This window comes from Phocoena sinus, chromosome 7 (assembly GCF_008692025.1).
Source record: "Phocoena sinus isolate mPhoSin1 chromosome 7, mPhoSin1.pri, whole genome shotgun sequence".
NCBI lineage: Eukaryota > Metazoa > Chordata > Mammalia > Artiodactyla > Phocoenidae > Phocoena > Phocoena sinus.
The window spans coordinates 62,817,474-62,840,859 of record NC_045769.1 but is presented as its reverse complement, the minus strand read 5'-3'; the positions used below and the strand labels follow the sequence as shown (position 1 = coordinate 62,840,859).

Below are 23,386 nucleotides of genomic sequence, written 5' to 3'. Positions count from 1 at the left end.
AATTGACAACATCAAACTCTAGAGTCTTCTTCCAACTAAGCTTTGTGTGTGAGAAAGTAGAAGAATAAATAAGCAGCAGCTCCAGCGCCTTCAAACAGAGTGGTTCCTCTTTAATCTCTTTATAAATGGAGCTTCTGAGGAAGGTTTGAAAGGATCCTGCTGCTTTAAAACAAGAAGTTGGAAGTACTGTTGAAAAACTCAAGGAGCCAATGGTTTAACACACAGTTTCTCCCCCGAAGGTGGCAGGATGCCGATTTCCCTGAGTGGCTACATGTGTTGACAAAATGCAGGCACGTATATTCTCACTGTCCTGAGATGGCTGTTTCCTCCCCTAAAAGGTTTTATTCTTCTCTCTCATGCAGTACTTCAGACGGTGGTATGAACGTGGGGATCTTGGATATTTTTGGATTCGAGAACTTTCAGAGAAATTCATTTGAGCAGCTCTGCATAAACATCGCCAATGAGCAAATCCAATACTATTTCAATCAGCACGTCTTTGCTCTTGAGGAGGTAACAGTGAACTCTGAAGGCACTAGGGCTGGTGGGAAAGGTGCCTCAGGCTGCTCAGAGTTTGAAGCAGAAACCCTGTTAGGTTAACAAGCCAAAGACTCCAAAGAAAAACCACTGGTGACTCAGCTCAGTGCTTTGTGACCACCTAGAGGGGTGGGAGGGAGGCGCAAGAGGGAGGGGATATGGGGACATACGTGTGCATATAGCTGATTCACTTTGTTATACAGCAGAAACTAACACAACATTGTAAAGCAATTATACTCCAGTAAAGGTGTAAAAAAAAAAAAAAAACCCACTGGTGAGGCAGTCCTGTCAAAATAACTCAACAGTCTAAATTTAGTCTGGAAAAAAAGAGGTCTCGATTTCTGTGGAAAGGTACATTTCCTCCCTTGAGTGAAGCTGGTGACAAGCCAATTATTTAAATGTTTCCAAACTGATTCATGTGCATTGCTCAGAATGCTACCTTCTCTTCTGCTTTATTTAACTAAAAATATCTATGATCATGTCCGAAATGACTCAGGATGATCTTGAACTCAGGACACAGGTTCTTGTGGTTCTTAACTCCCAAACTGCCCATCCCCATCCCCTCTTTTGCACACCAGACCCCGCAAGAAGTGGTTGCGTATCTTCAGGGAGGAATAAGAGATGTTCTTGGTTTTCTCAAAATGGAAATCTTTCCCCTGTTTAATGGTAAATAAAACAGGATGTGGAGCTAGTGGACCCAAAGACTAGGGGCCCTTCTCCACCACCACATCCTGTACCCCAACCCCAAGACTCTGCTGTATGAAGAGGGTTTATGTAGTTGCACAAACTAAATGTTCTGACCAAGCTCCTTGTTTTAATACAGGAGCAAGGACACACAAACTACTATGATTAGATAAACACAAAGACATGGACTAAAAGTACCAGTATTGGTTTTATCGCTGGAACTGGATAAATCTGTATCGCACTCTTCTCCCCGCTCACTTGTACAAAACTAGACCTTATTTCAGTCCAGTTTCCTTCCGTTTATCTTCCTGGGATATCTGGAGTTTTCCTAGTTTTTTAGTCTGAGATGATTCCTTTACAGAATCCTTTGCAGAAGATAGAAATCTGCTTTCTTCCTGGTTTAAACCTTACTTGTCACTAAAATAAAACATTTTCAGCTTCCCTTCCTTTCTACATCAGTTTCTCAATTCTGAGTCCCCAGGTCAGTGTTTGGGAGACAGAGAGCCATCCCTTCTCTCGCCACCTTCACCTGCCTACTGCAGAAGAGCCCTGTCCTACTCACATAATAAAATACACCCTGTTCAGTGTTGCCAGACACAGAAAAGTGCAGGCAAACTGGTGGTACCTAGGCCAGTTTTGGGCTGGAGAGATTCACAATCCGTTTCCTTCCAGATGGAGTATCAGAATGAGGGCATTGACGTGACACCCGTGGAGTACGAGGACAATCGCCCCCTCTTGGATATGTTCCTCCAGAAGCCTCTGGGACTGCTTGCACTTCTGGATGAGGAAAGTAGGTTTCCCCAAGCAACGGACCAGACCCTGGTTGGTAGGTACCTTTTGTAAAAGGCATATACGTGCAGAAGAGAACTTGGCTACTGGGCTCACGTCGTCAAATGAATGTGGTTTAAGGAATCTTTCCTGTGTATTTTGGCTACCCGGTGATTGTGAAAATATAGACCCTGCTTTTAATGAATTGGAATGTTCAGAACATGTCCTGGTAGAATTTGACGGCAAACCTGTCACCATCTCTCAGACCTTGCTCACTTTCCTATTTCTGCAAATGGAAATACCTTTACCCTATGTCAATATCATTTTTTCCACCTTCTGCTCCCTTATTTCCCATAACCAGTACTTGATTCCCCTCCTTTCTCATGTCCTTCTCTCGTATCTCCACCTGGACGCCCAGCCATCTCTAGTCCAAGTTTGTACAGAAGCCCCTGCTGGTCTCCTGGGTTCCAGGCTCATATTCTCCCCCTCTACCCTGGACATCCCAGCTGATTTAGTCTTCCTAAAGCTACCTTTTCATTAGGTTACCATTATCTATGAAGTGACAGTAAAACACCTCCTTCTGGCATTCAAGGCCCTCTGTGCTTTACCCCTATACCTATTGACCTACTCCTCCTCCTTTGTGAATCTTCAGTGTTGCACATGGTCCTGTCTCTCACTTACATTGTGAGATCCTTGGGCAACAAAGCCCCAACCCTTGCATCCCTTTACTAGTTAGCACAGTTCCTCACACAGAGTAGTAGGTCGTCAGTCACAACAAAAGCAAAACTATTTGTAGAGGGAGGAACACGAAGTTTCAAGCCTTTTTCCCAGATGGAAGTTTGATCTGTGGGAGAGATTCACTTCTAGGAGTTGAGATTGTCACCCTCAAGTGACTTCCTTTTATTTATAAAATTGTCACAGGTTGCCAAGAGGAGTATAAACCAGGGTTATTTGCCTTCCATGGAATATCTTCATAGCTCTAAAGCTAATTAGCTGGTCTCCTGGTGGCATCAGTGTTCATCCTAGGAGTTCTCAGAGCAGAGCATGATACCGTAGGGAACAGCCTGACACTAAAGACAACATGAAACAAATAAATGAGAACTCAGTTGTAAATGCCCATCACATGGGGGAATCTTTCTCCATCACTGAACATACAAGAATAATATCAGGCTACTCTGAAATTCCTTATTCTGGGTCATCATGGTTCGAGGAGCACACTTTTGTCTGAAGGACCAAATAGTTCACGTTGTAACTTTTAAACATGAAAATCCACACAGATAAATTTGAAGATAATCTCCGATGCAAATACGTCTGGAGGCCCAAAGGAATGGAGCTGTGCTTTGGCGTTCAGCACTTTGCTGGAAAGGTGAGACACGTCAGTTATTAAACCTGAACTTGACAAGGGGTAAGTGTCAACCGTACCCTGTCTGTGGCCTCATGAAATTGCTTGCAGATTCCTTTCTCCTTTTAATTCTTCTTGAATACCGAATCATAATTCCCAAACTTTCTCAGTGGTGTTGCTCACAGAAAGTAGCCTCTGGCAAAGAAGCACTTTCTCGCTGGGGTGGCCCACAGAGCTGCCATCTGCTTCTCACCTGAGGTTTGGCCTAGAAGTGACAGCTCTCCAGAGAGAAAACATATTACAGCGTTTGCAGCGTTTAGTGGTGAATGTTCACGTTCAAAAGTCATTTGGAGGGAAAAAAAAAAAAAAAAGTCATTTGGAGATGTGTAGGTAATGGAGGAGGGTTAATATCACAGTGGGACTCAATTTTTAGCACTTCGTAGCCCAAGTATGTGTCTACAGGGCACCAAAAATGTCTAGATGAAAAGGAGAAAGAAAAAAAAAAACTCCATCATCCAGATGTTAAGCTTTTACAACATTAACTGAAATTTCCATTTTTCACCCATTATGCCTGAGTCTCAATTTCAAGTTCCTGAAACGAATTAGTGAGTGATTGAGGAAATTCTTTCCCCCTGTAGCCAACAATTCATTGCGCACGTTACTCTCAGAGGAGCGGCGTGAATTATGGCTAATTGGTTCTCGCAGGGTCTGCTGAGGCCCTGGGTCCAGAAAATGGATAGAAGCTCACTAAAAGTATTTCTGATGATTTTGTTGATTTGAGACTTACTGAAATTATTTTTCACGTTCACATCATGGCATGGAAATTAATTTTGCCTGACTGGAGATTGGTTAAAAGGCAGTCTAATACAAGTGAAGAGGTGGTTCTTCCCTCCACATGATGCATCATGGTATCTATTTTGGATCTTTGCTAGAAATTGCAATCCAGTTTTTGCCCTTAAAAACTTAATTTACCTTAGCATTGAAGCCCGACTGTGTATGACATCTACCCTGATCCCCGCGTCCCCCTTCTTCTCTGCTCTTCTGCCTTCCATTCCTGTCCCTTTTCTCACACCTCTCTTCCCATCTCTCTGTCCTTTTTCACCTATTTCCTACTCACCCCTCTTCTTCCCTCTTTCTCCCTCTTGTCCTTTCTTGACTTTAAAGGAAAAATAGGATCCTTTTCCTTCTGGGCTCTGTGTCTTTTCCTGAATTCATTTGTCACTCAACACTTATTTCATTGGAACATCCCTTAAAATTGCACTGACCTGGATCCCCTCTGTCCTGAGAACCGAGAACTGCTCAGAATCCCTGAGCCATCACTCGGTGCCACGAGAACCTTGGGAAGAGTGAGGGTGCAGTGGTTGTGAGCGTGGAGCCAAACTGCCCAGGTTGGGATACCTGCCCACCGCTGGTGACACGTGTGACCATGGCACATTATTCAGCCTCTCTCTAAGCCTCTGTTTGCCCACAGTAAAATAGAGATAATAACAGTGTTAACCTCATAGGATGGGTGCTTCCCATATTGTGAGTGCCCGATACAATTATTCTGATGTGATATATCTTTGACAGGACTCTTCTTCAAAGAATAATTGAACAAGAGGTTAAGATAAACTGGCCTCTCAAAAATTACAATTTTCCCCCCTTATATAGTGGTCTGGGTTTAAAAGCATGGCTGTGTCAAGATGAATTCTATACAGAGGTTGATTAATTACTGACCTCGGACAGTGTGCCCGTGTTGCCAGTGATGGGGTTGGTATTGGCTCACTTGTGCTTTACTATTCGTGTTGCAGGTATTATATGATGCTTCTGGGGTTCTTGAGAAAAACAGAGACACTCTCCCTGCCGATGTGGTTGTCGTACTGAGGACATCGGAAAACCAGCTTCTTCAGCAACTCTTCTCAATCCCTTTGACCAAAACAGGTACTTGGAACCTCCCTGACAGCCCTGAAATCTGATGCTTTTACAAGCTCTGCTGGGGTTTTCCATTTCGTGTCTAAATCCTGCCAGGGCTGCACTACTAACATTTTGAACTTTGAGCAGGTATAAAAGTCTATTCAGCTAAGTTCAAGAAAAGGAAAGTGATTGTTTTTTTTGCATCTAATTGCACAGCATCAGCCTATATATACATGTGTACACACACACACACACACACACACACACACACACACACACACACTTTCTATAACATCACCTCTTAGACTTCTCATTTTCCCTGCCTGCTTCCTTCATTCTTCCATTTATAAAAACGTATTTTGGGAATTCCCTGGCAGTCCCGTGGTTAGGACTCCACACTTCCACTGCAGACGGCACAGGGTCGATCCCAGGTCAGGGAACTAAGATCCTGCAAGACACACAGTGCATCCAATAAAAAATAAATAAATAAAGCAGATGTTATTATCAGTTTATGCTAAACACTCTAGGATGATCTCAGTTTACCTAGAATTATTGGGAAGATTATTTCTATTTATGTATTATTTCAAGTAATGGGACTGGGGCCAATCAAAGTCATCCAATCATGGGGTCCTCAGAGGTCAGCTGGTCCAACTTCCCACCTAGTCATCGACCCCAGCCCACTGCTCTCCTAACCTACTTGGAACAGGTCTGTCTCTGGCCTATATACACAGCCTTTGTCTACTTACAGTCAGCCTCTGTGTAGTTGCTCGGTCAGTCCTCATGCAGGAGCAGGAAGCTAGAGCCAAAAAATGGAGCATCCTGGTCTTTGCTGTTTCACCAAGTAGATTCTAATTGGGTCAAGCTCCTTTGATTTCTCTGGGATTCTTCTGCCTTTGGCTGGGCAGCAGACTCAATCTTCCCATAGCGCTCCTCTCAAGGGCTTTATGTTTTTGAGGCTATGCCTGGAAACAGCTGCAGATATGCTTTTAAGAAAGGAGGCAGAGAAACCTCTGTATCATTGTTCATAATTTCTTTTTCTTTCCACATCCCTCGTGAAATTATTGGCAGTGTGTCTGGCATGGGGCCTCTGCAAGCTAAAAGAGTGTGGTTGCCAGGCCTGAATTTTACCAGCGTGCAGAGGAATGAAGTGCTTGCTTAAGAAAAAAGTCATAATCTACAACGTTTTTTTCATCTTTACTTTGAAACCATGTTCTTAACTTTTTTCAAACATGCTCCTTTAAATGAAAATAGTAGAGTGCCCATCAGAAGGCTGCCCTCCAGCTTCTTCTCCAGACCTCCATTGGGCACAGCCAGGATTTGATTCATTATCAACTTCTGGGAGAGTGGGCAGCTGTGGGCACAGCTGTGGCTCCCTCACCAGACACTCAGGTATATCAACTCACTAGGTAACTTGTGCAGAAGCAAAGACACGGCCATTTTTGATAGGAGATGTCCTCTTTGAAATAAAATATATCCAAGTGACTTGTTAGCTAGCATTTATACCCTCCCATAAATATGAGTAATGACTTGTCAAATCTGTTCACAACTTCGGAATTTCTAATTTTTCAACCTTTGGCAAAATAAAAACAAGTTCACAGTCTAGGCCACTGGGTGGCGCTGTGCAAGAGGTCAGGCTGAGCAGCCAGCCTGCTGTTGCCCCTGATAACCTAAAAGCCAGGGAGGAAGAACAAAGAGGTAGCCTCCCCTTCTTATTTTTGCTTTTCTCTGAAAGAACTTTCCTCCTGTCTTATAACTCTTTCTACATTTGCCTTAAAACTGCACCCCACATGACCTGGAGGAAACAAAGGTGAAAACTAAGACTAGAACAAACATGTTTTCCAGACAAGCTTCCTTGTATTCCTGAGTTGTATATTATGCATAATAATTTCTTTTGAGATCCTTAACTTTCTCTTCTCCACTATATTTTTGAGTATAATTAAGAAGCCACGAATACACATCAAAACTAGTAAGCATAATTCTGTTTTCTTTTTCTGAAATTATTCATGGAAAAATGCCTTCAATCAACAAACATTTATAGAAGAGCTGCTAATAATAAGGCACTGTATAGGCAGTAAAGGGGATTATACAGATAAAGAAAATGTGGCTTTGCCCTAAAAGCAACTGGAACTTTTTTTTAAAAATACTTAATTTTATTTATTTTTTTATACAGCAGGTTCTTATTAGTCATCAGTTTAATACACATCACTGTATACATGTCAATCCCAATCACCCAATTCATCCCACCCCCACCCCCACCCCCCCGCGGCTTTCCACCCTTGGTGTCCATACGTTTGTTCTCTACATCTGTGTCTCAACTTCTGCCCTGCAAACCGGTTCATCTGTACCATTTTTCTAGGTTCCACATACATGCATTAATATATGATATTTGTTTTTTTCTTTCTGACTTCATTCTGTATGACAGTCTCTAGATCCATCCACCTCTCAACAAATGACCCAATTTCGTTCCTTTTTATGGCTGAGTAATATTCCATTGTATATATGTACCACATCTTCTTTTTCCATTCGTCTGTTGATGGACATTTAGGTTGCTTCCATGACCTGGCTATTGTAAATAGTGCTGCAATGAACATTGGGGTGCATGTGTCTTTTTGAATTATGGTTTTCTTTGGGTATATGCCCAGTAGTGGGATTGCTGGATCATATGGTAATTCTATGTTTAGTTTTTAAGGAACCTCCATACTGTTCTCCATAGCGGCTGTATCAGTTTACATTCCCACCAACAGTGCAAGAGGGTTCCCTTTTCTCCACACCCTCCCCAGCATTTGTTGTTTGTAGATTTTCTGATGATGCCCATTCTAACTGGTGTGAGGTGATAACTTGTAGTTTTGATTTGCATTTCTCTAATAATTAGTGATGTTGAGCAGCTTTTCATGTGCTTCTTGGCCATCTGTATGTCTTCTTTGGAGAAATGTCTATTTAGGTCTTCTGCCCATTTTTGGATTGGGTTGTTTGTTTCTTTAATATTGAGCTGGATGAGTTGTTTATATATTTTGGAGATTAATCCTATGTCCATTGATTCGTTTGCAAATATTTTCTCCCATTCTGAGGGTTGTCTTTTCGTCTTGTTTATGGTTTCCTTTGCTGGGCAAAAGCTTTAAGTTTCATTAGGTCCCATTTGTTTATTTTTGGTTTTATTTCCGTTACTCTAGGAGGTTGATCAAAAAAGATCTTGCTGTGATTTACGTCAAAGAGTGTTCTTCCTATGTTTTCCTCTAAGAGTTCTATAGTGTCTGGCCTTACATTTAGGTCTCAAATCCATTTTGAGTTTATTTTTGTGTATGGTGTTAGGAAGTGTTCTAATTTAACTCTTTTACATGTAGCTGTCCAGTTTTCCCAGCACCACTTATTGAAGAGACTGTCCTTTCTCCATTGTATATCCTTGCCTCCTTTGTCATAGATTAGTTGACCGTAGGTGCGTGGGTTTATCTCTGGGCTTTCTATCTTGTTCCATTGATGTATGTTTCTGTTTTTGTGCCACTACCATATTGTCTTGATGACTGTAGCTTTGTAGTGTAGTCTGAAGTCAGGGCGTCTGATTCCTCCAGATTGGTTTTTTTCCTTCAAGACTGCTTTGGCTACTCGGGGTCTTTTGTGTCTCCATACAAATTTTAAGATTTTTTGTCCTAGTTCTGTAAAAAATGCCATTGGTAGTTTGATAGGGATTGCATTGAATCTGTAGAATGCTTTGGGTAGTATAGTCATTTTCACAATGTTGATTCTTCCAATCCAAGAACATGGTATATCTCTCCATCTGTTGGTATCATCTCTAATTTCTTTCATCAGTGTCTTATAGTGTTCTGCATACAGGTCTTTTGTCTCCCTAGGTAGGTTTATTCCTAGGTATTTTATTCATTTTGTTGCAAAGGTAAATGGGAGTGTTTCCTTAATTTCTCTTTCAGATTTTTTATCATTAGAGTATAGGAATGCAAGTGATTTCTGTGCATTAATTTTGTATGCTGCAACTTTACCAAATTCATTGATTAGCTCTGCTAGTTTTCTGGTGGCATCTTTAGGATTTTCTATGTATAGTATCATGTCATCTGCAAACAGTGACAGTTTTACGTCTTCTTTTCCTATTTGTATTCCTTTTATTTCTTTTTCTTCTCTGATTGCCATGGCTAGGACTTCCAAAACTATGTTGAATAATAGTGGTGAAAGTGGACATTCTTGTCTTGTTCCTGATCTTAGAGGAAATGCTTTCAGTTTTTCACCATTGAGAATGATGTTTGCTGTGGGTTTGTCATATATGGCCTTTATTATGTTGAGCTAGGTTCCCTCTATGCCCACTTTCTGGAGAGTTTTTATCATAAATGGGTGTTGAATTTTGTCAAAAGCTTTTTCTGCATCTATTGTGATGATCATATGGTTTTTATTCTTCAATTTGTTAATATAGTGTATCACATTGGTTGATTTGTGTATACTGAAGAATCCTTGAATCCCTGGGGTAAATCCCACTTGATCATGGTGTATGATCCTTTTAATTTGTTGTTGGATTCTGTTTGCTAGTATTTTGTTGAGGATTTTTGCATCTATATTCATCCGTGATATTGGTCTGTAATTTTCTTTTTTTGTAGTATCTTTGTCTGGTTTTGGTATCAGGGTGATGGTAGCCTCATAGAATGAGTTTGGGAGTGTTCCTTCCTCTGCAATTTTCTGGAGGACTTTGAGAAGGATGGGTGTTAGCTCTTCTCTAAATGTTTGATAGAATTCACCTGTGAAGCCATCTGGTCCTGGACTTTTGTTTGTTGGAAGATTTTTAATCACAGTTTCAATTTCATTACTTGTGATTGGTCTGTTCATATTTTCTATTTCTTCCTGGTTCAGTCTTGGAAGGTTATACCTTTCTAAGTATTTGTCTATTTCTTTCAGGTTGTCCATTTTATTGGCATAGAGTTGCTTGTAGTAGTGTCTTAGGATGCTTTGTATTTCTGCAGTGTCTGTTGTAATTTCTCCTTTTTCATTTCTAATTTTATTGATTTGATTCCTCTCCCTCTTTTTCTTGATGGGTCTGGTTAATGGTTTATCAATTTTGTGTATCTTCTCAAAGAACCAGCTTTTAGTTATATTGATCTTTGCTATTGTTTTCTTTGTTTCTTTTTCATTTATTTCTGCGTTGATCTTTATGATTTCATTGCTTCTGCTAACTTTGTGTTTTGTTTTTTCTTCTTTCTCTAGTTCTTTTAGGTGTAAGGTTAGATTGTTGTTTTGAGATTTTTCTTGTTTCTTGAGGTAGGATTGGATTGCTTTAAACTTCCCTCTTAGAACTGCTTTTGCTGCATCCCATAGGTTTTGGATTGTCGTGTTTTCATTGTCATTTGGTAGTTTAGATAGTTTAGATAGTTTTTGATTTCCTCTTTGATTTCTTCAATGATCTCTTGGTTATTTAGTAACGTATTGTTTAGCATCCATGTGTTTGTGTTTTTAATGATTTTTCCCTGTAATTTATTTCTAATCTCATAGCGTTGTGGTCATAAAAGATGCTTGATATGATTTCAGTTTTCTTATATTTACTGAGGTTTGATTTGTGACCCAAGATGTGATCTATCCTGGAGAATGTTCTATGTGCACTTGAGAAGAAAGTGTAATGTGCTGTTTTGGGATGGAATGTCCTATAAATATCAACTAAATCTGTCTGGTCTATTGTGTCATTTAAAGCTAGTGTTTCCATATTAATTTTCTGTCTGGATGATCTGTCCATTGGTGTAAGTGAGGTGTTAAAGTCCCCCACTATTATTGTGTTACTGTCGATTTCCTTTTTTATAGCTGTTAGCAGTTGCCTTATGTATTGAGGTGCTCCTATGTTGGCTGCATATATATTTATAATTGTCATATCTTCTTCTTGGATTGATCCCTTGATCATTATGTAGTGTCTTTCCTTGTCTCTTGTAACATTCTTTATTTTAAAGTCTATTTTATCTGATATGAGTGTTGCTACTCCAGGTTTCTTTTGATTTCCATTTGCATGGAATATCTTTTTCCATCCCCTCACTTTCAGTCTGTATGTGTCCCTAGGTCTGAAGTGGGTCTCCTATAGACAGCATATATGTGGGTCTTGTTTTTGTATCCATTCAGCAAGCCTGTGTCTTTTGGTTGGAGCATTTAATCCATTCACGTTTAAGGTAATTATCGATATGTATGTTCCTGTGACCATTTTCTTAATTGTTTTGGGTTTGTTTTTGTAGGTCCTTTTTTTCTCTTGTGTTTCCGACCTAGAGAAGTTCCTTTAGCATTTGTTGTAGAGCTGCTTTGGTGGTGCTGAATTCTCTTAGGTTTTGCTTCTCTGTAAAGCTTTTGATTTCTCCGTCGAATCTGAATGAGTTCGTTGCCAGGTAGAGTAATATTGGTTGTAGGTTCTTCCCTTTCATCACTTTAAGTATATCATGCCACTCCGTCTGGCTTGTAGAGTTTCTGCCGAAAAATCAGCTGTTAACCTTATGGGACTTCCCTTGTATGTTTTTTGTCATTTTTCCCTTGCTGCTTTCAATAATTTTTCTTTGTCTTTAATTTTTGCCAATTTGATTACTATGTGTCTTGGCGTGATTCTCCTTATCCTGTATGGGACTCTGTGCACTTCCTGGACTTGGGTGGCTATTTCCTTTCCCATGTTAGGGAAGTTTTTGACTATAATCCCTTCAAATATTTTGTCTGGTCCTTTCTCTCTCTCTTCTCCTTCTGAGACCCCAATAATGCGAATGTTATTGTGTTTAATGTTGTCCCAGAGGTCTCTTAAGCTGTCTTCATTTCTTTTCATTCTGTTTTTCTTTATTCTGTTCTGCAGCAGTGAATTCCACCATTCTGTCTTCCAGGTCACTTATCCGTTCTTCTGCCTCAGTTATTCTGCTATTGATTCCTTCTAGTGTAGTTTTCATTTCAATTATTGTATTGTTCATCTGTTTGTTTGTTCTTTAATTCTTCTAGGTCTTTGTTAAATATTTCTTGCATCTTCTTGATCTTTGCCTCCATTCTTTTTCCAAGGTCCTGGATCATCTTCACTATCATTATTCTGAATTCCTTTTTTGGATGGTTGCCTATCTCCACTTCATTTAGTTGTTTTTCTGGGGTTTTTTCTTGTTCCTTCATCTGGTACATAGCCCTCTGCCTTTCATCTTGTCTAGTTGTTTTTCTGGAGTTTTTTCTTGTTCCTTCATCTGGTATATAGCCCTCTGCCTTTCATCTTGTCTGTCTTTCTGTGAATGTGGTTTTTGTTCCACAGGCTGCAGGATTGTAGTTCTTCTTGCTTCTGCTCTCTGCCCTCTGGTGGATGAGGCTATCTAAGAGACTTGTCCAACTGGAACTTTGTTTTACCATCACTTTCCATCTAGAATTGGGCACTAATTTCTCTCCTTATGACGGTATTTGCTTTCAGACTTCAGTTTTAAAGAGACTGTGTGTCCTATGTTGAAGGTCAGAATATTAATTAAGCTTCTAAAGGTTAAAAGCTCCACATTCTATATTTTCCGGTTTTATTATATTATAGCCTTTTTATTATTATTATTAATTAATTTATTTATTTTTGGCTGCGTTGGGTCTTCATTGCTGTGCATGGGCTTTCCCTAGTTGTGGTGAGCAGGGGCTACTCTTCGTTGCTGTGTGCAGGCTTCTCATTGCGGTGGCTTCTCTTTGTTGCGGAGCACGGGCTCTAGGCATGCAGGCTTCAGTAGTTGTGGCTTACGGGCTATAGAGCACAGGCTCAGTAGTTGTGGTGCATGGGCTTAGTTGGTCCGTGGCATGTGAGATCTTCCCGGACCAGGGCTCAAACCCGTGAACCTTGCATTGGCAGGCGGATTCTTAACTGCTACACCACCAGGGAAGTCCCTGTATTACAGCCTTTGCAAGTGGGAAAACCTGGACAGAAGTAGGTTGTATTATATTTGCTAATAATGCAAATACTTGTTTCCAGCACTTACCCTTTAGGAAGGGCGATGTAGCTGTCCATCTCAGCATTGTGGCTGGCAGCAAGGTCCCATGCATCCTAGCATTTTAGAAAAGAATATGCTAATATTTTCAGCGCATGAGAAACTATTTTCTTGGTTTTTTAAATTTTTATTTATCCTACTTCAAACCCTTAAATACTTAAACAGGGCACTAGTTCAGTGAGCATACATATTATGGACAATTACTTTACAAATTTCTTTTAGGGGATGAACTACAGAGAGGACGGAGAAAGGTCAAAGTTGGGAAACCTTGGAAGCTGTTAACCCCAAACTTTAAAAAGAGGTCCAGGGTTGGGCTCCTCGATTTCAAGAGGAGAGGCCCCTAAGGGATGTTGGCAATGCTTTAGCTCCTGGTCTTGGTGGTGGCTGTGTGGATTTTGCTTTGTAATATTCGTTGTGCTGTACATTTATATTTTGTACACTTTTATACACGTGCAATCTATTTCACAATAATACTTCTTTTCCCCGAAGGATAGAGAAGAATCATAAAATGCAAAGAAAAACTTAAAATTTCTTTATCTAAGATGTCCTGTCCAGTTAAGTTCAAGTGTCCTGGTAGCCAGACTCCTGCTCTCCTTTGCTTTCAAACACAGGCGTCAGAGAGCCTCCAGCTGACATTCCTTGAAAAAAGTCAGCCTCCTCTCCTGGACTGCTGGGCGGGTGACAATCCCTTCGTTGGTGGATATCAAATAGAAGTATTGGCCCTTGGTTTAATCTCTTATCAAGGTTAAGAGGATTAACCTCTGAGTATGTTTGTGTAAAACTGTAATATAAAATCAGAGAGAGTTATCCAGTTGGCATCTTCAAGTTTCCTGTTCGCACCTTCCTGTTCACGTTCTACATCCCCAAACACTGAAAAGGGTGGAAAACGTGGAGCATGAGCTCTTGGGTCCAGGGTGGTCAGCTTCTCCCAGGGTGCTGCAGCTCCCTTCCCAGCAGCCATTTCTGTGGGCGCCCAGCTGCGCCTGGTGGTGGAAACATCTCTGCCTGAAGGGTGTGTTCTCGTTCTGAGATGCCCAGTGACCATCAGGTAAACGGAGGCAGCTGCAGTCAGGACGGATCCTCTCTGTTCCCCTCTCTGCTTTTGTGACCACTCTTTGACCACTTCAGACATGTCAAAATTTTCTTTGTGATCCTTCCTATTAATAGGAGATTCTCTGAAGACTTTATATGTGAAAATTTGATGTGGCAGCAACACTGCTTTCCAACCCTTCAGCTGGGAGCTTTCAAACTGAATGGTGGATGTAGAAAAACATTAAAAGGAAAGATGTTATAAGAAGGTTTCATGGCCTATTTTCCTGTTGGGGGAATGTTCCACTTGCTACAAGTAAACCAGAGAAGAGTTCAAAAGGCTCAGGGGAGGAAAGAGAAGAGGGGGTTTCAAAAGGAACTTGAAAAATCCATTTCTGTCTTTGAATCATGAATTCTGACGTCCAAATAGGAGTGTGGGGTTTTAAAGGAGTTAGGAACTTGGGAGAAACTAGAGAAAACAAGAATACCACGGAGGGGATATTCTCTGAGCCTCAAAGTCTGGTTTTGCTTCAGAATCTGGAAATGAATTTTGTCTCTGTTGCCCTCTTCTGTCTGAGGACTCTCAGGTTTCTCCCTTGGAATTTGATTTGCAGTAAAAATCAACAGTAAATTTTCTCTGCCTTGACTTCCGTTGGTTCCCCTTTTTATTTGGATGGGGAGTGGAGGCAAGACGAGTCCCCACCCTGTAGCTGCAAAGCTCAGTAACACCTTCACTGCTGAAATCCTTGCTGTGGATGCTGTGGTCCTGATTCTGTAACTCCCCAAATGAACGGCATTAAGCTCTTAACCATCTCTAAGAGTTTTCATTTTCCACTGATGGCTGCTCCTGCATCCTGGCAGTTCAGCACATGAGTCTGGCAAGATGAGCTGACTCTAAGTGACAAAGTTCCAGGTCACAGACATGGACAGTGCTCTGCTCTTCCTGAAAGGGAGAGGCGTGAATGAGCCAGCTCTGTCAGGGAGCCTGGCAAGTCAGTTCCTCCTTGTACAGAGGCCTGCCTCTTTCTTCTAATTTGGGAGTGCATCTCAGTCAACAAACAATACGTATTTATCATCCTTCTAGATCTGGTGCCTTCTAGAAGGAATAAAAGAAAATCCCAGTCAGAATAGTCAGTGACAGATAAACAGAGCCAAATCCTAAAATGTTTAAGGGATGCACAACAGGCATGTAAATCAATAAATGGGGGCAATATAAGCACTGTATCTATACAAGTAAGACTACCAGTAGAAGGAAAAGTCATGGAAACATCATGGTTCAATGTGGAGAAAGTTCTTTTAACTAAGAAAGGTTTCTTGGAAGAGATTTTTTTTTTTTTTTAAATAGGAGACTAGAGAAAAATTAAATGTAAAGCCTGGTGTAATGAGGCATTCTACGCCAGGGTCTGCAGCCCTGGAAAGGAGAGGGAGGTGGAAGTGGGATGAGTAAGTGAACAGGATGGGGAGGAAAGGACTCAGGGCAGAGGGAGAGAAGCAGGGTGGATAAACGATGATGGGCTCCTGAAGGGAACAGCTTCAGAGTAAGAAAGAAAAACTTGAACAGGGTGTTAAAGACTAACTAGAGAGAACCGGGTCCTATCTCCAAATATGGTCACCTTCTGAGGTACTGGGCATTAGGACTTCAACATATGAATATGGTCAGGGAAGGGGGGACTACAGTTCAGCCCCTAACAGATCCCTAATTGCTGAGGGAGCTGTTCCATATGAGCCCCCTTACCAGGGGGCCATATGGGGCCACCGCCTTTCCCCATAAAGCCCAGGGACTGTTGTGTCCAGCCAGAGAGGGTTTGCAGCCTCACCCAGTCTGAGAAAGAGCTCGGCCCTCGCCTTTTTCCTTCCTCCCCATCCCACGCCAGAGCAGCTAGCCCAGAGCAGAGGGGTGAGAGAGAAGACTGCTTCAGGCCATGATGGTATCAATCCAGCCTGGAGGGAAAGGAACAGTGGGAAAAAGAGCTTTGACTTGAGATGATATTAAAGGTTAAAAATAAATAAGAAAGAATCTTCAAAACCAAAAGTAACCTTTAATAACAGAAAATATCTGAAAATCTGTGAAATGGGCTTAAATATAGTTAATGGAGCTGCCATCCTCACAGAAAGGTGAGGGGTCAGCAGGGGTGGGGAAGTTACAGGAAAAAGTGGAACCGTTTCTTGTTTATCCCCAGTGAACTGAGATGCCTCATTTTGCTGATTTCATGCTCGAGGCACAGCAGAGAACCACAAAGCTTTCTGTAGGTGTGACCCTGGGAGGCTGGCAGATTCCATCACTAGCTGAGGATTCCTCCCAGCACCAGCCCAGAGTGGGTGAGAGTCAGATTCTTGTCTCAGGAACAGAGCAAAATAGCAAATGTTAATCACATGGGCGCCTCATCTCCAACAACCTACCATCAGAGCTGTGCAGTTCAGTACTTCGGGCTACCCAGCTGCGCAGCTGTGCCTCATGCAACCAGCTTGTCTACTTGGGAAGACTGTAAGCTCCATGAGAACAAGGACCATGTCTTCTATTTCATTTATATACAGAAAATACAGTCACGACTGTTCACAGTACTTCACTGTTCCATGCCATTACAACATGTGAATTCTGCTCTGAGATTACTTCTGTCCCCCACTCCCACCCTCATCACCACACCTTCCAACCCTGCCCCTTCCCTGCCTCCTAATCCTTTTTTCTTCCTCCAAAACTCAGCCCTAGCATCACCTCTTCCAGGAAGCTCTTGGTCTGGGTTGGGTGAAATCCCTGGCGCCACTGGGGTGTAAGTTCCATGAGGACAGGATTTTGTCCATTCAGTAAGATTCTCTTTCTAGCTCCTGAGAGGCGCCTGGCACATACGAGGTGCTCAGGAGAGTCTGTCTTTTCAGGCAGGGAGTGTACTTTGTGAACGGAATTTCCTTGTGGTCTTGAGAGCACTTGAAATGTATTTGGGTCATCCTTATTTATGGTGCTGGCTGGGAGCCCACCAGCATGAGAGGTTTATTTCAACAAGTTGTGAAATCCAGAGCTCCACCTAGAACTCCATATTCTGAATCTGGGGAGACACGCGTGAAGCCCTATTAGGACTCAGATGCCAGAGAAGCTCAGATAGAACCGCAGCTACATCTCTAGCATTTGAGCTTGATTGCCGGCCCCCTTCCTGGTGGAGTGGACAGGGTGGGCTTTCCCAGAAGCAAACAGCACACGCACGTGCTGTAAGTACTTTGCTGGGAAGCCCGAGATCCATGTACTTACTCAGAAACGTGGGCGCCCTGGGGACTCTGGGTGCCCGTGTGGTCGCACTCCCTTCTATTACTGCCACAGCCAACTGGGAGGACCAGCCAAGAGACCTCTGCTGCCATGGGGAGCAGTGTCCCCTTCTGCCCTTTGACAGGCTGGAGGGGAAGGCAGAGGGTCCTGGCAACTGCTGGACCTTCCAGGAAGAAACTTCACACCTTCCCGCATCTCCCTTTGTTAATGGTTTTCAGCCCTTGTCTGGAAGAATCTTTGATTTTCTTTGCTAGGCTTGTTGAGGACAAAGTGTATGTGTGGTGTGGTTGTGAGGCAAGAGATCATTCATCTCTTGAAATTCTTGTTTTGGTTTGTTTTTTCGAATCCCTGAATGCCTGTAGGTTTTGAGTTTGTATTCCCCAGGTGCTGGGGGGTTTTTTGCTTATTTGTCTTTTGGTTCAAATGTAAGCAGCTTGAATGTTTCTTTCTTTTAAAACGTCTACGTGCAGTTTCTTCCACCCAGTCAACTGTGGTGGAATAAAGAACCCTGGGCTATAAGTCAGGAGACAGGCTGAGTTTGACCTGGGTTGGTACTTTGCACCCAACGGGTTTAATTCAGTTTTCTGAACTAGCTTCCCATCTGCAAAGTGAGGGCTTTGCGTGAAGAACCTCTCAAGTAGAAGGAAGCTTAAGGTCAAACAGACCAACCTCTAGTAATCCCTAGGCCAAACTTTCAGTCTGGAGTTACTGTGGTTTGAGAGCTGTCACTGGCTCTCTGTTGTTCATTGGTCTATTGCACCATGCTGTCCAGTGTAATATAAAATGTTCTATTCATCACATTTTCAAAAGTAAAAAGAAGCAGGTTGTCTTAGACCATTGGGCTGCTATAACACAATACCACAGACTGCGTGGCTAGTAAACAACAGAAATTTATTTCTCACCGTTCTGGAGGCTGGGAAGTTCAAGATCAAGGCACCAACAGAATTGATGCCTGGTGAGGGACCATTTCCTGGTCCATAGTTGGCTGTCTTTTCACTGTGTCCTCAGATGGCAGAAGGGGCGAGGGAGCTCTCAGGGGTCTCTTTTATTAGGACACTAATCCCATTGATAAGGGCTCTGCCTTCATGAATCACTTAACTCCCAAAGGCCTTACCTCCGAATACCATCACATTGGGGGTTAAGATTTAGCATATGAATTTGTAGGGGTTGGGGAACACAAACATTTAGTCTACAGCACAGACAACATTACTTTTACTAATATATCTTTACTCAACATATCAAAAATATTATCATTCAACAAGTAATCAATATAAACATTATTGAGATATCGTACCTTTTTTCTTTTTTTAAACTAAGTCTTTGAAATCTGGTGTATATTTTTTACTTACGGCACATCTAGTTTGGACTAACCACATTTCATGTGTTCTGCACCTACCATGTTGAATAACGTGGTGGCTACAGAGAATCGCTGCCCTAGCCACAGATGTGCCTCATTCCTGCTCTCAAAGAGATTTGCAGAAATGCCAAAGAGCCCTTCTTGCTGGTCCTTCCAAAGAAAATAAATTCTTTTCTTCATAAAATAATATTTTACTGCATTCAGACTTCAGCCTATTTCCCAGTATGTGAGAAAAGTCAGTGTTCTGGATTTGCAGAGTTCCAGCACAAGCTTGTGGAAAGTTCCCTTGGCTCTCTTTGCAGAGATAGAAAGGTCCCATATCATCAGTATCAAGAGCAGTGTTGTCCCAAGCGTGTTTCATGAAACTCTAGGTTTGTGGGATGTGATGAAATGTGAGGTAAAGAAGAGATTTCTATGGTCAAAAAGCATGGGGAATACTAGGTATGAAATTCCATAAGCATCTTTACTGCAGAAATACCAAGAGATGGCTCTCCTGTACAGGGCTTCTGAAACCAGTAAGATGCTTTTTTGCGAAAAGCATCTTGAGGGTCAAGAGTCAAGTGGGACTTACTGAGGCATTGCTCATCAGAAAATTTTCTCCCTGAGTCTTTCTTTTCCAGGGCAGTCTTCCAGTGTGGATCTTAAATCCATTTCCAAAAGTTCTTCATGCTTTCCTAGCTCTAGGGACCCTGTTGCTGCTGTGTCCTTGAAAGACAAAAACTAAAATAACGTTCACTAATGAGTTGTAATAATGGCTCTAATATTGGGAAAGTATCTGTTATGAATCAGATCCACTATCTTTCCTCAACACATTTTAATACTTTTTTCATAGCTCCTAAATGTGACAGTGAATGTACCTTTTATTTTTAAGTGGCAGTACAACTGAGGGCCATTTTATTTTATTTCTTTAATGATCTTGTCAAGTACAGCAAATATGGCAGCTTTGATTTTTCAAATGGTCAGAAATGCAAGAAAAACAAATTCTTCTTCTCTCACCAGAATCCTTCTTATTCATAGAGACGAAATATGTTCCCATTTAAGATGAAAGGTTCCTTGCATTTATTTCATAGCTCATATTGAGGAAAAGTCTCAAGGCCATTTACGGTTTATTAATTCATCCCACTACAAAATCTCTTTATCATGGGGCTTTCAGGTCATCCTCCCCCCTCCCCACCTTACTAAAAGGTAACTCCAGGCACTTCAAATAAAGTGAATTAGAAACAAAGCCATCATAATTATAATCTCTCTACTTAGACATGGATCACAACTTAATGCTTTTTTCCCCAGGAATTTGGGTCATGTTAATAAAAACTATTTTTCTCTTTAGAACACAAGACCAGCTTCTAACAGTCTGGTCCATATGTTAGAAGCATATAAAAGTTAATCATTTTGCTCTGGTGCCAGCGTGTTGTGTGCGAAGAGAAGCTGTAAACCACAGCTGCGTGGAGTAACAATTGTGAACTTTACTGGCTCGCACATGTGAGATGTCAGTAAACTAAATAAAATGTCACTTAACTTTACTGGAGAGTTGGAAGTGGGAGAGGAGCGCTAAGATTTTATTAAGGTTTGCATTTAGTAGAGTGGTTCCATTCTTTACGTTTCACAAGGATAGTTCTAGTTACACAAAACCCAGATCAACTGTTTTCCAGATGATTAGGTTTGGCTTAGCCACAAGGATAGTGATTGCTGGGTAATCGATGGGAACTGTGTGCCGTTCACCTGGTTTGGTATGTAAATGACTAAAAAATTCAGACATCGTCTAAAATCAGTTGGGTTCAATCAGTTTGATCAGGCAGCAGTTCCCTCAGTTGCTCAGTGGTTTCCTTTGAATGTGGCCAGAAACCCTGAAACAACCACAGAGTCTTTAATTAGGCCATCCTAGTTGATGGGCCCTCTCAACATCACTGCTCAGTGCTCTGCACAGCAGATATCTGACCTCGGGCCATAGGCTTGTATATCCTTTGCCGTCATTTCCTTTCTTGGTGAACTGGGGACATAGCTCACAGTGTTGTATTAAATAATTCATTCTATACACTTAGCATAGTATCTACTACATTGTAGACCTTAGCATAGTATCTACTACATTGTAGACATTCAATAAGTGTTAGTATTTAAGTATTGTTAACTCTTTGCTGATCTGGAGCAGAGGGACAAATATGGGGCAAAATAAGTGGATTTCTACATGTATTTCCTTATCTCTGATGAATTGTTTTAAAATACAGTAGATAATGTTATACAGTACTGTGGGTTCTCCTCCCTCCCTCCCTCCTTTCTTCCTTCCTTCCTTCCTTCTTTCCTTCCTTCCTTCCTTCCTTCCTTCCTTCCTTCCTTCCTTCCTTCCTTCATCTCTTTCTTTCTTTTGAGAGTTTGTGATTTCTTTGTTTTAAAAATAGTACCTTAAGAATATAGACGGGAAAGAATAAAATACACCCTCAAACCTTAAATCTTCAGTTTATTTACTTTCTTTTCTAGTCATCCAACCCAACATTTAATGAGTTCTAGGCAATAGAAAATTGGATAGTCTATAAAACTCTGATTAACCGAAACCCCTAATTAATAACGTTTTATAAATCTCAAAATACATGCTGAAGAGAAGGTCACTAACCTGAGTCAAGTAATTTAGCTTAAACTAAAACTCCGTGGCCAACTAGGACCTCTAGGGGCTCCACATGGCTCTAATCAAATCCCCTAGACCAGCAACATCTACATCTCCACTCGCCACTGAAACTCTGTTAACTATAAATTTAACGGGAACACTTTATTCCCAAAACTCAATAAACATTCATCCAGCCTTCTGGATGATGAAACCCAGATACTTAGAAGGCAAGTAACTCATTCAAGCCCTCCTAACAAGTAAGTGACAGAGCTGAGACAAACCCCAGGTGGTTCGACCCTAGAACTCACAATCTTAACCACTTCACCTCTTCAATCCAGGCCTCAAATAGCTTGAGCAAAGTTTCTGAAATATGAAGGGAGAGTGGTATGGCCAGAGACCAGCAAAAAGTTCAGGGTACGTGGAGGGAAGTGAGGTGAGCTGGGGCTTGCTCCTAGAAGGGTATTGGATGTCATGTTAAATAAAATTTAATGCCACACAATTTATTCCTTCACTCATTCCTTCACATACATTTATTGAGTGCCTACGATGTGCTAGGTTAATTATGCTAAACACTAGCTATAAAGTGGTAGATAGAATGGACTTAGTGCCTGCCCTAATGGAGCTTAGACTCCAGTGAGGAGTCACAGACACAGTGTTAATTAGCTTCATGGGTAGCTTTCAGTGTCACATCAAGGAACATCTAGGCATTCTCTAGAAACATTTAAATCCTAAATCTATTTCATTCAGGCTTATTACTCACCCATGGTCCTATTGAATGCACTAACTCTGTAGAATGGTTCACTGTCAATTGCTATTTCTTTGGAATAATGAGCCATAGTGTTCTTGGATGACTGAAAGAAGAATCTGTGATACTGAGGTTTTCCAAGAGATGGTAGATGTGATCCATCCATAGAAGGCAAGGATCTACTGTATATAAAATAGATAACTAGTAAGGACCTACTGTATAGCACAGGGAACTCTACTCAATATTCTGTAATAACCTATATGGGAAAAGAATCAGAAAAAGAATGGAGATATATATATATATCTCCATTCTCTCTCTATATATAACTGATTCACTTTGCTGTACACCTAAAACTAACACAACATTGTAAGTCAACTACACTCCAATAAAATTTTTTTTAAAAAAGAAGGCAAGGGTAGAAATCATCTTAAATGTTGTTCTGGTGCATTGGAGCATCTTCAATAAACTTTTTTTTTTTTTTTTTCAGCATCTACTATACGTAGGGCACTTCACAAATCTTCTAGCAGGTGCTAAAGAAATATTTTTTGAATTAATGAATGGGAATAGAAATTCTTAGTGCCTGACTTCAGAAACCATGTGACCTATATAAGGAAACAAAGCATTTCTAAAGATAAATACCAATAGAAGGTAAAATATTTGCATTGATTTAAAAGGACTCAAAAGGGCTCAGACACAAGTGCACTAAATAACTGCAGCCTCTAGAATTAGCACAGAATTGTGATGCTTGTAGAGTTCCTTCATCAGAGGAATCTTTTTTGTTGGCCTTTATTCTCAATAGGGTCTATTCTTTAAAAGAAAAGTCAGTAATTAATTGCATCCCAACTCTGCAGGATAAGACTTTAATTTAGGAAGATTTGGAAATCAAGGAGTTATTCTGGATGCTATGCCACAGTTCTATAAAGCCAAGTTCTCAAAAAAGTAATGTCTGTACTTACGAAATAAAACTTACATTAACTGCATCCTTCAACACCATGACACATATCAGGTTCAGTAGAAGAATCTTTCTGGTCAATGCCATTTTATGAACTGGTAAAAACAAACAAATCTGAGAGAGAGAGCGAGAGAGGGAGAGAGAAAGAAGAGAAGAGAGAAAAGAGAGAAATATGTGGGTGTGTTTGTGTCCAAGAAAACCTGTGGCAGTGTAGCTCAGATGTGAGTCACGCTGGCCAGTTAGGCATGTTATAAGCTTTGCTTCCTATAGAGTGTTGCATTTCTCAGTATGCC

At 41.2% G+C, this 23,386-nt stretch overlaps 1 protein-coding gene across 1 annotated transcript in view; it reads left to right on the top strand.

The window, feature by feature from the left end:
* The window catches only part of MYO3B (myosin IIIB), a 428,930-nt gene that overhangs the window by 228,201 nt on the left and 177,343 nt on the right, over positions 1–23,386 (top strand). The window contains exons 19-22 of the mRNA XM_032638633.1: positions 363–510; positions 1,891–2,044; positions 3,264–3,352; positions 5,119–5,248. Of these exons, the coding sequence (XP_032494524.1) occupies positions 363–510; positions 1,891–2,044; positions 3,264–3,352; positions 5,119–5,248 (521 nt within the window). The remainder of the gene's footprint in view (positions 1–362; positions 511–1,890; positions 2,045–3,263; positions 3,353–5,118; positions 5,249–23,386) is intronic.